The sequence below is a fragment of the Podarcis vaucheri genome (genome assembly GCF_965113315.1).
Source record: "Podarcis vaucheri genome assembly, chromosome: 6".
NCBI lineage: Eukaryota > Metazoa > Chordata > Lepidosauria > Squamata > Lacertidae > Podarcis > Podarcis vaucheri.
In genome coordinates this window covers 59,804,563-59,820,380 of record NC_138764.1, presented here as the reverse complement: position 1 = coordinate 59,820,380, position 15,818 = coordinate 59,804,563, and the positions used below count along the sequence as shown (strand labels likewise).

At 42.2% G+C, this 15,818-nt stretch overlaps 1 protein-coding gene across 2 annotated transcripts in view; it reads right to left on the bottom strand.

Annotated features, from left to right (window-relative positions):
- Positions 1 to 4,125: 4,125 nt before the first annotated feature.
- Positions 4,126 to 15,818, bottom strand: part of MAPK14 (mitogen-activated protein kinase 14) — a 31,331-nt gene continuing 19,638 nt past the window's right edge. Inside the window, exons 9-12 of one of the 2 annotated variants that reach the window (XM_082227115.1) lie at positions 9,906 to 9,985; positions 8,315 to 8,393; positions 7,408 to 7,581; positions 4,126 to 6,229 (exon numbers count right to left, since the gene is read on the bottom strand). In XM_082227115.1, coding sequence (XP_082083241.1) covers positions 6,162 to 6,229; positions 7,408 to 7,581; positions 8,315 to 8,393; positions 9,906 to 9,985 — 401 coding nt within the window. In that variant the 3' untranslated portion in view covers positions 4,126 to 6,161. Of the gene's footprint in view, positions 6,230 to 7,407; positions 7,582 to 8,314; positions 8,394 to 9,905; positions 9,986 to 13,924; positions 14,005 to 15,818 lie in introns of both variants that reach the window. The other variant, XM_082227114.1, reaches the window with a different exon arrangement.

Sequence of the window (15,818 nt, the reverse complement as noted above, 5' to 3'; positions counted from 1 at the left end):
GTGTGAGAAGTGTGTTTGTGAGAGAATAGGAGAGGCATGTGGTCTGTAGCTAAGATGTAAATGTGGCCTGCATGCAGTGCTTTGTTTATCTCTCTCTCTCTCTCTGTGTGTGTGTGTGTGTGTGTGTGTGTGCTGTTACTCACAATGAAGTACCCTTCTCAGCCAAACTGGCTGCAGCTGCTATTGGGCAGGCCATGCTGCAAGCTGGGCTCGGTGTGGGGCGAGTGTTTGCCGAGCACCCAGAGCTGGGCTCCTCGCTGCCAGGAGGTGTGGCCTTCCGCCTCAATGCCATCTGCAAGGCCTTTAAGGAAGCCAGAGTCCTGCAAGGTTGCCACTGCCTCCATAAACCCAGCCCACCTGCTTCCTGCTGAGCTGGCTGAATAGCAGCGGTGGGTGCAGTGGCAGCCCAGCAGCTTTCTACAGCTCTGCCGCCATGGGAGGAGGGTGAAGTGGTGCCACTGGAGCTGGCAATGCCAAAGGGCTTGCCACCATGGGCATGGGAGAAAAGGCACATCCTCCTCACACGCTCGATTTAGAAGCCAAGATTTTATTTAATTTTTAAGCTGCTGGCACTGTGTGCCAATGAGTACCACCAGAAAACAAAGCACTGGTGTGTTTAGAGAGATGCATGTGCGTGGTGAGTGGCAATGTGTGCACTTTAGAGTGTGTTGGGCAGTCACTTTCTTTTGGATTTATCTACACCCATCACTGGCAAGCACTCCTTGAAAAGGTATGGGTGGGCAATGGTGACTATGTCTCGAAGACTGAAAAAGATTCACCCCCTCTGGCCTAGATCAGGGGTCAGCAAACTTTTTTAGCAGGGGGCCGGTCCACTGTCCCTCAGACCTTGTGGGGGGCCGGACTGTATTTTGAAAAAAATAAATGAACGAATTCCTATGCCCCACAAATAACCCAGAGATGCATTTTAAATAAAAGGACACATTCTACTCATGTAAAAACACACAGATTCCCGGACCGTACGCGGGCCAGATTTAGAAGGTGATTGGGCTGGATCCGGCGCTTAGTTTGCCTACCCATGGCCTAGATGAACCCATGGTTTGATCCAGCAGGGCTCTTATACTCTTAAATATCTTTTGTCTGATCAGCGTGCAGCTTTGTAAGTTATGGATCTCATTTCCAGACAATGAAGAAGTGCTGACTTTCAGTGGGCGGGCTGGGGAGTAGGACAAAGATAGTTAGCAATAGAACCACTTGTAGGTCTAAGATGATAAATCACCTGCCTGTGGTACAACTAGCAGCTGCCTACAAAGTTAATCATTAGTTTCACCCAACAGTCATGTGTAAATAAGCGGGAGGGATCTGAAAGATGATTGCAAACAGAGTTCATTTACACCAGTTATCCAGGAACAATTCTATAGCTCACTTGATAGTCCAGTCAATGGATTACAGCTCTAGTTTCTCCTTCTAGGAGTTCCCCTGTAGGATGGAGATGGAGGGAGACTTCATATTTTTCAAGTAAATGATAGCCATAATTGGATGGACAACTAACCAGCTGATTGGCTTGTTGCCTCCCTGCTTGGCAACTATGGTTGGGTAATTACTTGAGTTACTTACCACGAGCCATTCCCATTCCCTTGATCACATCATCACATGCTGATTGCAGGCGCTTGTAATTAGCTGGATAAATGAATGCATTATTGCATTATGAGCGGTCAGAGGGTTGATCACAGTGAAAAAATGTGGATCTGTAGCTAATAGGCTCATGCAGGGAATGGTGATTATGGACAAGTTTGTCATGCTTGTGAATTGCTTTCATCCCTTTGCTCAGGGAGACACCTTGCGCTCAAATTAGCCAGGGTACATCAAACATTTTAGAAGGCTGCAAGAGTGCTATTACAGTGAGTATCTACAAATTGGGAGGCGGGTGGTGCTGTGGTCTAAACCACAGAGCCTAGGGCTTGCCGATCAGAAGGTGAGCTCCCATTGCTCGGTCCCTGCTCCTGCCAACCTAGCAGTTTGAAAGCACGTCAAAGTGCAAGTAGATAAATAGGTACCACTCCGATGGGAAGGTAAACTGCATTTCCGTGCGCTGCTCTGGTTTGCCAGAAGCGGCTTAGTCATGCTGGCCACATGACCCAGAAGCTGTACGCCGGCTCCCTCAGCCAGTAAAGCAAGATGAGTGCTGCAACCCCAGAGTCGTCCGCGACTGGACCTAACGGTCAGGGGTCCCTTTACGTTTATCTACAAATTATGCCACAGCAGATGGGCAAATCTCATTCTGTCTGGGCTCTGCTAGACAATGTAGGAGTACTTTGAAGACCTAGCCATATTACATATGGCTCTTTTACAACACTGTCTTTTTGTATGCATATTTGAGATCTTTGTAAATGCTCTGAAGGATAATTTTAAAAGGTGATCACAATTACAGCCACATTTCCAATTGACTTTCAATGTATTGTGTAGATTTAGGTGTTCAGTAGTCACACTTCACTCAGGCTTGTTTCCATTACAGAAGTATGGAAGCATCTCTTTAGTGCAAGGATTTCTGCTTGTGGAACAGGATTTCCCTCTTCAAGTCCCACTGCCTGCTTCCCAAATCTGCTCTGTAATATTGGGGGTACCCCCATAACAGATTTATGGTGTGCCTGGGGAGGATGATGGGGGTGTGTGAATCACTTTGTGCAAGCAGGCATCCTTGCACTGTTGGGATGCTTATTTAGCACTGCAGTGGTACAAGCCAGTGTTTTTTGGGATTGTCAAATAAATCCAATGAAGAAAATTTTACATAGAAACAAACATTTGGCTCTGAATCTTTGCTGAAATCAGTCTATTTAATTGTTATGTTTTCATTTAAAACACACACACATAAATTCAATTATTGTGGCACCCTAACTGTATTTATTTTGAAATTCATTTTGTTAGTTTAGGGCCAGTTCTCCAATCTGTTAAGGTCATATTGAATGTCAGTTCTGTCTTCTGCAGCCTTAACTACCCCTCCCAGTTTGGTGGGATCTGCCCTCAATTCCTTCATCCAAGTTGTTTATAAAACCAACCACTGGCCCAGGACCGAACCCAGGACTGAATCCTACTTTTCACTTTTTCCCCAGGATTAAGAACGATTAGAAGGAAGCCTCAACATTCTGGAATGCAAATAGCCAATTAGATTTCTGGAGATTAATGTAAAGAATTGGCTTTAAAGACTACTAAAGAGGTTGTGAACCTCAAGCCTGGGTCTAAATGTGGTCCTCAGGGCATCCCTACCTGACCTTAGGGACTCTGTCACCATACCCATCAGCCCTGTTTTGCATCCTCCTTGAGTGTTTTTACCTGGCTATAATTTATCCCTGAATGCTGAATGCTCTTGTCTGCCTGGATGGAGAATAGTGTGTAGAAACAATTATACAAAAGGTAAAGATAACCACCTCACTGACAACTCCAGCTTAATAACAGCTCTATAGCTGAGGGATTCCCACCATCTTATCCCAAAAGGAAGCACACTCTTTTGTCCTGAATATTTTACGGACACCAGTTTACATTTCAGCCAGGTTTACAAGAAAGTGCAGGCAGATGTTATTTCCTCTGATCTGTTCTTTCCACTACCTACTTCACACCAATCAGATACACCACCTTTTTATTATTTAAAATATATCTGTTCCAGCACAATGAATGCATGTCAGTAAAATGTGAAGGATTAAGAATGACTTATAACTTTACAAGCACAGCTTCTTGTAGTGTGGCCATGGAAGATGTAATTCCAGCTTCTTCAGACTTGTTTATGAAGCTCATTTTCAGAGTTGACCAACTCAAATGGATACAAACCAGGGGTACCTTAAAAACCATTCCTTACAGTCTGTACTTTCAAGAGTCCAGTCGTAACATTGAAATGTAATGATGAGTAATTGGTCTTTGGTATCTGTTTACAAATTTGAACAGGCTTAGTTTGATTATTTTATTCAAGAGAGTAATTGGGTTGGGGAGGGACATTTAAAAAGGCAACACAACCACCAGCTAACACACAGTGGCCAGTTAAGATTTTTTTCCTTGCTTTTTACACATAGTGCAATTACTAACTGTAAGACATTGCCACATCATATCCATTGCCTTAATGAATGAGTCACCTTAATTACAGACACACATTAATTTGCAACCACCACCGCCAGTCCATTAAGTTTGAAAAATAGGTTTATTTTAAACCAGTGGCATTGTGTGATAATCCTATATGGCATAACCAGTTAGAGCAAAGTTCCTGGATACATACAAATTTGCAGAAATTATCTTTTAATGTGTGTACTTTCTGTCCAGAGTTGAGGCAGTAGAACAGCACCACACTAAATGACAGGGAGTGCTCTCCACAGGGGCTCCCACATAGACTCTCAACTTCTGAGATATTCCCACTCACACAAATACCTATAAGTTTTTTAATTCTTTTTTATAGCATTTCTGCATGAAAGTCACACGGTAGCATCTACACATAAAACGACTGATAAAAATAATTTTCCTGTTATGTTTTACAGAATATATCTACATTTCCATCTGAATACCCAGACTGCAGGTCCAGCAGAGGGAGTTGACTTTGTTTGGTCTTAAGATGGCCTCCAAACCAGAAGCATGAAGCAGCACTGCTCTCTGGACCCCAAGTCTCTCTACAGAGGGTATGACCTGAAGGGAGATCACTAGAAAGGAAGGAACTGATGGCTTTATTATCCACATGCCATCTTTTTTTTTTCTTTTTCTTTTTTGGCGGCTTCTCTGTACAAAAGGGATAAATACATTAAAATCCCAGATTCATTAGGAAAAACAAAAATACTGCAAAGCTTCACTCTTTCAGAGACAGACGTACAATCCATGCATGATACCTGCATTATATAAATTTCAGAAAATACTTTAAAAATAGGACCTCAGATACCCAGAACACCTGATGGACACAAAATACTTGAAGTGATGCCCCCCTCTTAGTCCCTAAATAGGGCAATCTCATCATTACTTGATTTCTATCATATATGAATACAGTGAACTGAATCTTGTGTTCAGGCACACACAAACTGACAAATGAACTCATTTTTAAAGCCACAAAAGGAAGATCCAAGAAAGGTGCATGTTCGCTTGCCCCTTTTCATCCAAAAAGTGCCCAAAATGTCAACCCAGGAGTTGAACAAGAATAGATGGATTCTGCAATTGTATATGGCTCTGACCATGGTAGTGAATACAGTAATTTATTAGCTGATTACCAACCCAGTGCCTCCTCCAGATAACACAAAGAAGCCTACATGCACACACAGCTACAACATGCAAAACACTCTGTCTTAAGAAGATATACAAAATGAACAGGCAGCATGACAGAGCTACTGCTGGGCATCTCAGAGCTGGGCAGGGAAGAGAGAGGATACCAAAAATGAGGGCTGCACCCTATTTTTGGTAGATTTGTATCCTGGCCAAAGCAGCCAGTAATACATGGGTATTCTGTGGCCCACAACACCCTAGGAAGCAGCAAGCTCAGAATCCCACTGTTAAGAGAACGCTAACCCCGATTCCAATTTCTCCTCAGTCATTTAAGGCACACACTTTTTTTTTAAACTTTTTTTTTACACTGGTTCAGACAAAATATTCCCAACAGGTAGCCAGTCATTCATGGGCCCATCCTTCCTGCTGAACAGAATACTAGGAAGAGGCTATGGGTGTAAAGCAGCTGCATGGCATGGAATGGAAAGACATCCCTCACCCTCTTATCTCTTATCTTCGAAAGCAGAGGGCACAGTTCAAGTAAAAGTTCAGCTTCCATCATCTTAAGTCTTTTCTTGATAGGAAAGCCATTTAATGGCAAGAATTGCTACTGAGAATTTGAAATCTCAGCTTCCCTGCATAATATCTGCCTTGCCATATAAGCGATGAAAGCTGGTTACCAACTGTAAAGGCTAAAGAGCAAACAAACAGGTCTTCAGAAGCATGTCCCAGGCTGTATACAAAAATACAAGAGAACATGCAGCATTATTTATACAGTTACTGTATAAATACTCTCCCACCCACCCCCATTCAACACACACACACACACACACACACACACACACATGAGAATTACACACAAAACCCTTCCACCAAGGAGAATCTTCACGGCAAGAGGCACTTGAATGATATGTGGAGAATCCATATGAAAAAGGCCTTCCCCTCACAGTGATATGGGACAAAGAGAGAGAAATAGATTCTCAAGACTCCATTTCCTCTTGATCAAGCGGTGGTGGCACAAAGCTAACTACTTCATCATAGGTTAGGCCTGGTGGAGAAAAAGAAAGACACATTGACTTTAGTGCAGCCGGTGGGTAACAGTTCCTTCCCTACAAGATAATGAATCACTCCTAGTTAATTCAATCCTGAGTCAACGAAGATTGTTGAACTAAAATTAAGTACTAGCTGTTTCCAGATTTGCACACTGGATTCACATAATTATAGGCCAGACCTGAATCTACTTGCTGGACCGCTGTGATGGCCAAACTTGGCCCTCTAGCTTTTTTGGGACTACAATTCCCATCATCCCTAACCACTGGTCCTGTTAGCTAGCTATGATGGGAGTTGTAGTGCCAAAACAGCTGGAGGACTAAGTTTGGTCATCACTGTGCTAGAACAAGGTGACAGAACACATGGCAGCTGCTGGCCCAGTTCTGTCAAGTCTACAAACTACTGTGGGGATTTGAAGTGCAGAATGCTGATGACTCTTTTTCCTCAAATCCTAATGAAGCAGTAGAATCCCCAATTATAGATATTTAGAATCTGTAGTGAGGTGGATTGGGCCAATAAGCAAATTCAGTAAGGATAAACTTACTGCTTTTGTGAGCAGCAGTTTTATGCAACACTATGCAGAAACTGAGGAGAACATTGTGTTACAGACTTCACCCCTCATGAACTGCACACCTCCACTTTGGCAACGGTTGGGCAGGATGTGAGAAACATTGGATGTGTTCCACCTCCACCCCACCCCTCACAGAGCAAGGCCCCCCTCACTCCAGTTTGATTGTGACATCATGTATCCAGTTCTGATTAACTGCATATTATGCTGCCTACATTATTCCCTACAGAATTATTCAATCTGACAGAAGTCCCACTTCTTCAGTTTTAAAGGCAAATATGTTGCAAGCTGTAGAAAGCACTACTGACAGTGAACAGCACATGGAAATAAGAAGGGTTTTGTGAACCCCCACCAATTAGGTTCAGGCCTAATATGACACCAAATTCAAAGGACTGTATTTTTTATTTATTTTTACAATATACCACCAGAACTGAGCTATTTCTCCTACCGCCCCCTGCCCCTACTTTGAATAAAGTAATACTGACTTGCATGATATTTTATCACCTCCTGTCAAGTTTTGCTTTCACTATATGAGCATACAGTAATAGTATTTGTGAATGCCACCCATCAAGACCTGTCTTACCAAACCAGTCTCCCAGAAAACTTACTTTTCCATTCTTCAATATCAAGTTCTCTGCTTTCGAAGGATTGATCATAGGGATCTGCCACTGGCTCATCATCTGGGTCATGATACTGCGTAAAATAGGCATGAGCCAATGCTTCAGCAGCAGTGATTCGTTTGTCTGTGTCCAGCACCAACATCTTCTCCAGCAAATCTACAGCTTCAGGGGTCAAGGGAGGAGGAAGAGAGAGAATTATTGTACAACAGTTCTTAAAAAGTCCCACCTAAAGCTGTAGGGCAGGAAACCTGTGGCCCTTCAGATGTGACTAGACTACCACTCCCATCACCCCTGACCATTGGCCATAATGGCTGGGACTAATGGAAGTCAGGAGTCCAACAACATCAAGAGGGCCAAAAGTTCCCCATCCCAACTATAGTAGATAAGGATTCAGTCCCAGCAGTCCAAGGATTATTATAATTTCACAATGGAGAGTAATTTATGGTTCAAGCTGTACTTGGGAGTATTACTTTAATATATATCCCAAGCGGTATGCAATCAATACCTGCTTTGCAAATAGCACCTGCAAGAAAACAAATCGGAGTGGACAGCTTTGGATTCCTCTTCAGACAGGAAGCTAAAAGTAGTATTTAACAAACTAACACTTGGTTGTATTATCTCTTGAACCAAAATTTACAAATAAAGCAAGTTTTCACTAAGATGCAGAGTTGAACTTAATGAGCTGGGATAGCTCCGTCAGTAGAGCAGGAGTTGTGGGCTTGAGCCTCGCATTGACTTTGTTGAGAAAGGCAGTCCATAAAAAAATTAAATAGTTATTTCACCTCCTGGACAAAGAGCACTATTTTAAAACATCAGTCTGTCTCGAGAGACATTAAACATCTCAATGTTTGCACGTTGAATTCTCCACTGTAATGGAACTGCTGATAAGTCTTACCCAAGGGGTTGGCACCAATAAATACATTTTCAAAATTCATCTTCGGCATGTAAGACAAAGACTGTATGTAGTTTCTTGCCTGGAGAAAAAGAAAAAAACATTTTTTTAAGGTTGTGCCTCCTAATCATTATAAGCTCCTTTGAGTGCCTACCTTTTCCTGCTTGAGCTTAATCAGCATCTATCTTATCCTCATCCCCTTCTCATCCAGACTGACCACAGCGACAGAGATACAATTAACAAGCATTGGAACTAGGGCACTATGAGTTGTAAGGCTGGAAGAACATTGCCTGTTATATACTGAAAGTTGCTGCAAGTGAGGACAAGTTCCTGGAGGTCAGCAGTGGCATCCAGGTGTCTTTATGTAGTTGAGCACTAACCAAATACAAATGTTGTTTCTGCAACTAACTAGAAGAGTCCCATTTGAACTGGATGGTTACAATCTGTTGACTACTTAATTAGAAAGTTTCAGCAAATTTGGTTCTCTTTTGTGGATTTTCATTACTTGCTATTAAAAGACCCAAAGTATAAGCTAATTATGCTGCCTACAGCTGTGCAGTAGCACATTTTTAAAAATCCTAGTTACTATAAAGGGAAGCTTTCTATCAGCTTAGGAAAGTTCACCAGTTGTGGCTCTATGCAGAGAAGCAGACCTTGCTTCACTTATCGATGTTCTGACAACCTGCAAATTATACTATCATAATGTGCTCTGGATAGAGAGACGTGGGCGGCACCATGATCTAAACCACTGAGCCTCTTGGGCTTGCCTATCAGAAGGTCGGTGGTTCGAATCCCTGTGACGGGGTGAGCTCCCGTTGCTCGGTCCCAGCTCCTGTCAACCTAGCAGTTTGAAAGCACGTCAAAAAAGGTGCAAGTAGATAAATAGGTAAAGGTGTTTCTGTGTGCTGCTCTGGTTTGCCAGAAGCGGCTTAGTCATGCTGGCCACATGACCCGGAAGCTGTACGCCGGCTCCCTTGGCCAATAAAGCGAGATGAGCGCCGCAACCCCAGAGTCGTCTGCGACTGGATTTAACTGTCGGGGTCCTTTACCTTTACCTTTTTAATGTGCTCTGGAAACTCAGCTGCTAGAATGCTTGTGGGGGCTAGGTGTTTTGAGAACCTTACATAATACCAGTTTCACTGGTTGCCAGCTTGCTTCAAGGCTCAATGTAAAGTGATGGTTTTAGCCTTTAAAGACCTAAAGTGTTTGGCAGCAGGTTCTCTGATGGACTGCCAGCACCCATATGGGCCTGCCTGGGCCTTAAGAGCCTTAATCGCTAGTCCTCTGGCAGAGACAGACTTCTGTTGTAGTAGCTCCACCTCTATGAATTCATGAGACCCAATTATATTTGCCTTAAAGTAGATTCTGAACTGTTCAGGTCTATCTTCTGTTTAAGTGCAGTGTGCTGGGGTTTTTAAACACTGTTGGTTTTAGACTGGGAGACAGAGTTGTGATAATGTATTTAAGTGTTCTATGCTGTTTCAGTTTTGTGAGCAGCGTTAGTAGGACTATGCCCTGGAAGATGGGCTAAAGATCAATGAATAAAGAAATGTTTTGAACTGCAGACCACTATGCACACCCTGCCACATCTCACCTCATGGCTGGGCATCCTGTTAATGAGATATGCAGGGGGTGTCCCCGTCAGACGCATTATCTGCTGAAGCTGGTTAATATCTTAGGTGCCTAGTCAAGGGCTTTGTTAATATTTCAGCATCAGTGTGAACATACAATCAAGACAATTACGCAAAAGGCATCTAGTCTGCACACTATAGGCAATTACCACTCTGTGTGTCACACCATCTTTGTATTACAGGAAAGCGGACCAGAAAGTAAAATCAGAAAACAGTTAATAATCTTTCAGTAAAGCCAGATGCTTGCTCACTGTTTATAATAATCAATTGGCAGCCTTAAACTGGGTGCTGGCCCCTTTTAGAAACAGAAGTCACCTTGAACAAGGAAGTGAGCCAATTGATGGCTGCTAAAGATATACTATTTTATTCTATCTGGCTCTACAAAGCTTAGATTTCACTCTTTTGCTGCACAAGCTAATACACTGAGGATGCAGTATCTGAGATACTTGTCCATATGAATGCTAATAGAGAAATATGCAATGTTAGGTGTCAGTGATCAAGAGAAAGCCAATTTAATGGCAACTATGGCAAAACAAACATCTGTACAGTGAATAGTAGTGCATAGTAGTCAGGTTAAGTTTCATGTAGCACATTTCTTTATACAGCATTTTATTTTGTTCAACTGCACATGATATATGGGGAGGAAAGAGGACAAGGATTTTTTTTCAAGTATGTTGTCTAGCTATGCTTTAATTATATGCAGAACCAAATGAAGTCCTTTTACTGAGATAATTTTCTAGCCTAAAAAGTTTTCACAACTTAAAAAATCTAGTTAATTTCCCTATTTAGATAATGTTGCTATTTGATACTATTTGACATTGCTACTTTGTCTACAAAAGCAAAAAACTTCTTATTTATTGGAATTCATGTCAAGTTGGGAGGGAGGAATCCTCCACAGTTCTTCCACCACTGTAGGATTTTTAATTAAACCACAGGCTCCAAACTGGCTGGAAAGTGAGCCTATTTTCAGGCCTTTATATGTTTCAGACAGGTATAAAGGATATGCATATATGGAGATTACTACAGACTGGAAGTTTTAGAGATTCTATTATCTCCCTTAAATTAGACAACCAATGGAAACCGGTCCCGGGGAAACTGAATGTGTTAGCCTGAATATTACCAACTTCCACATCAGTAAAGAAAGGCAAAGGCTATGTGTTTGTCAAGGCAGTTTGATTTACATTCTATTCAGATCTGATATCTTATGGTTACAACCCCCAACCTGCAAGTAAGATGGGTGGGGTAAGCAGGAGACCAATCTGCTTCAACTATAATGGCACCATCTCTTATTACCCCTCTAATACCCTCAAACACACAAGAGTAGCATGGCTCTTCTCTATCCCCCACCCAGTCAACGAAAGGGCTCATACACAGCAAGTATATGAACAAAAAAGCTGCTCCTCCCTGCTCTAAAAAGATACACAGCTCAAGTTTGGGGCACACAGAGGGAGTTAAAATCACTCTCTAACTTCAAATGCCCTGCTTTTCAATGCTGCCATTTTATACCTTTACTTACCTCCTGGCAATCATTCCTACATTTCATCAAAACAGTTTACATACTTTTTGCTACTTAACACACATCCAGTCAAGACTGCATCTGATCCATGTTTCATAGCAAGGGTGTTCCAGACAACCATCTGGTATGACCCAAGAAGAATCTTCATCTGCTACTTCATCTCAAATAACTGTATGAAGATGCTTAAGGTGACAAGCTGCTGTATTGCAGTATGCATTGTCATCTAATTCTGAACTTTTCACTCAGCATTGTTTTCTGGAGAAGATCTGGGCCAAGTTGGCTGTGAACACATGTAGATACTGATACTGCAAAGCAGAAAGTTATGAGCAGATGCAGCCATTTAAAATCCAATTACTCCAAAGCAGACCCTTATTTAGAAGGCTATAAAGGGATGGGCTAGACTTTTCAGTACTCTCTTCAATGGATATACAGCACAGGTAAGAACACATGCTTTGTTCTTCTAAGAACACATGCTTTGGGGTTGGGTCCTATCAAACATGTTCTTTGTAAAATGCAATATGCACAGATGGCACTATAGAAACAATAAAAATCCATCTGTCAATATATGCTCGTTCTGAGGAGCCAGTTATTTCCTTAACCCAGAAAAAATGTTCCATTAAATTCTTGCAGTATGACCCAACTGCTGATTACTCGGTCCTCCTGAAGCAAAAACCAAGATGTACAAAAGGTGAAAAAGTAGGACTATAAGCATCATTGTCTTTCTTATCTACTTCATCTATTCACAGCACTTCACAGAAGGAAGAATCCTTTTTATTTTTATAACTTTTAAGTATTTTTCAAGTACTATCAGCCTAATTCCAGAAAACTACTGGGGGCTCAACAGCTGTGTTTGTTAAATACCTGCTTGTTGGTTAGCCAATGAAGAAGGGTGGTGTGATTGGTGGGAACAACCCCTTTCCCTGCCCTACCTACCTGAAAACTGCTGCTTTAATTCCCCATCTCCCTGTTCCAGCATCAATTCTTCAAGCAGCAGACCTTAAGGGGGTAAGGCAGGGTAGGGGTACAGGTTTCATAGGCCCATCCTCCTCACACTCCATTTAGTGATAGAAGAAGAAGAAGAAGAAGAAGAAGAAGAAGAAGAAGAAGAAGAAGAAGAAGAGGAGGAGGAGGAGGAGGAGGAGGAGGAAGAGGAGGAGGAGTTTGGACTTGATATCCTGCTTTTCACTCCCCGTAAGGAATCTCAAAGCGGCTAACAATCTCCTTTCCCTTCCTTCCCCACAACAAACACTCTGAGGTGAGTGAGGCTGAGAGACTTCAGAGAAGTGTGACTAGCCCAAGGTCACCCAGCAGCTAGACGTTGGAGGAGTGGGGAAGTGAACCCGGTTCACCAGATTACAAGTCCACTGCTCTTAACCACTACACCATGCAGGCTCTCCACCACAGCTTTATGGCTAAACCGGCAAACATGATTTAGTAAACAAATATGGATATGTTGAATCTGTGGGTTCCTTTCAGCTCATTTCCCCTCTTATTTCCGAACACGTTTGAATCTCTTCAGTAAGCCTAATCTAAATTAGGGTTCTTGTAGATCTATTTTAAATGAGTTTCTAATCAAAATATTTTATACAACAAAATCATCTATGCGTAAGTAGCAGTGACCAGTGTGATGAGAGTAGGCTACAGGGCTACCCTACTGAGTTGGCATTGCTGCTTCTTACTAGGACGCTGCAGGGATAGGGGAGGACCAGGCAGCAGTGGTGACAGGATTGCAGAGGCACACTGGTGAAGCCAAACCTGCACTCGCCCAGGGGCGCCTTCCCAACTTTCATTGCTATTCTGGTAAGCTGCAACACCCAGCTGCTCCCTATGTTGAAGTCTAGAATGTAGATTAGCTATCATCCCATGAATGCAGAACAATCCTACTTATGGAGGGGAAACCCCAGCTGTATCATTACTTCCATGCATATCACCTTTATGACTGAGCACTTTTAGGGCTGAGGTCAATGTTGTGATCCAACAACAAGCTGTTTGTATTAGTGACAACAGGAATTTACTGTGTGGCTTTTAACATGATTCATGCTCGTACTTGTTCCTAAACATTTCCCCCTTCTTGAAACAGTTTGTGAAAGAGCACTCAAAGCAAGTCCCAAAATCCAAGTTAAAGAAAGCACTATCCATTAGGAGATGTGATATATATGGGATATTGGTAGCAGCATGTGCCTAACAGCGTTTAACAAGAGTGTGCAATGAAGTACACAGTGTTCAGCTAAGCTTAGTATAGCCTACAGACAGAAAATAGAAGGTAAGATGGGACATGAAGACTAGTACAGAGGCAGAGAGGGGAGGATTCAAGATGTGTCCAAGGAAAATAAGATGTGTCTAAGGAAACAAGCTTAAGACAAAACTAACCAGGAAGGAGATAGATGCAGTCTACAAGCAAGCAAAGCAAAAGGGAAAACACAAAATCCAAAAAGGCAAGGCATTACAGTCAAGCTTTAAACTCACAGACTCTGAAGATATTTTCTTCAAAAGCTCAGGCCCTGGTGTTCCAACGAGTCTCAAAATGAGCTTCAACTGATCAATATCTAACGATGGACCATAAAGGAAAATGCTGGGACAAATAAAATGGGAGAAAAAAAATCACAGCAGCAGCCGAATAAAACTAAAGGGGAAAAAAGAAAACCAAATGTCTCAATCAAAATAATAATAAATAATAATAATAAGTAATATTAGCACACATCTAATGTAGAAGACACATACCATTTAAATAGCCACCTGATGAAAATCCTACACCCAAATCTGTTCAAGAAATGTGGACACATTTAGCCACATTTGTTTCTGCAAGCAGCTAACATATGGAGACAACTGCTTATGTGAGTGATCAATTGTTGCAAGGTTGAATTTACCCAATGTGGTTCCTCTTTCACAAGTTGCAATTTTCCTGTTCATGGAAGGGATGAGGCAATTCCTAATTCAGAATAGAACGAGTGCACCTAGAATCTTTAGAACTATAGCTTTACAGTCTAAATCTTTCTACCCTTAGAAGAGAAAATATACCCAAGCTTCTGCCCAAAGGAACTGAAACTGAAAACAGATCTCTTGAGGTTCTAAGGTTAAAGTGCTTTTTTTTGCTCTGCTCTGTGCTCTATATTCTAATTGCTCTACTAAGGCTTGTCCACCATTCCAATTTACCATCCAATAGTGGCAAACATGCACATTTTGCAATCAGAATACAATGGTGATTAACAGGTATAATTGATGCTGTGATTATTTTAGGTTAGACCTATACTCCCAGTCATTAGTAATAGTTAAGATTTAGTGGCAGAAGCAGTATGGTAAAAGACTAGCATGCACCGGTGATAGTGAAAGTAGAAATTGCTCAAAACGAAACAAAATAAATAGAATAAAATTAAAAAATTCCTTCCAGTAGCACCTTAGAGACCAACTAAGTTAGTTATTGGTATGAGCTTTTGTGAGCATGCACACTTCTTCAGATACCAATAACTAACCTAGTTGGTCTCTAAGGTGTTACTGGAAGGAATTTTATTTCTTTTACTTATTTTTTTATTTTGTTTTGTTTCGACTACGGCAGACCAACACGGCTACCTACCTGTAAGTAGAAATTGCTGTCACTTAACTTTTAAAGCTTGAGTAAAGTAGCAACTTTGAGGCTAATTTTAATAGTGCACAAAACCAATTTACCTCAACCTAGTGGGCACCAGGTTGGTAAAGGCTTTCTAGGATGCTGGCTACTTCAGGTGCTGTCAACACTTCAACTTTGTAGAAGTTGGCGGTCAACACTATTTACACTCAGTCCTAATCCTTTTTGTGAAATCAGTGACTTTTATTACAATTGGAGACCCCATGTCACCAAACCCATCTGGACATTTTATCATAGTATTTAATGGGCAGTTATATATATTTTAGGACGCGGGTGGCGCTGTGGGTAAAACCTCAGCACCTAGGGCTTGCCGATCGCATGGTCGGCGGTTCGAAGCCCCACGGCGGGGTGAGCTCCCGTCTTTCGGTCCCAGCTCCTGCCCACCTAGCAGTTTGAAAGCACCCCTAAAGTGCAAGTAGATAAATAGCTACCGCTTTCTAGCGGGAAGGTAAACGGCGTTTCCGTGTGCTGCGCTGGTGCCAGCTCGCCAGAGCAGCTTCGTCACGCTGGCCACGTGACCCGGAAGTATCTCCGGACAGCGCTGGCCCCCGGCCTCTTAAGTGAGATGGGCACACAACCCTAGAGTCGGACACGACTGGCCCGTACGGGCAGGGGTACCTTTACCTTTATATATATTTTAATGAGTTACACTTGCTTCCCTCCACTGTCCTCTCTGGGAGTTTTCCAGACAACAGCTAGTGTAACATAGCAGGGAAATGATTGAAAAAGTCCCACTCT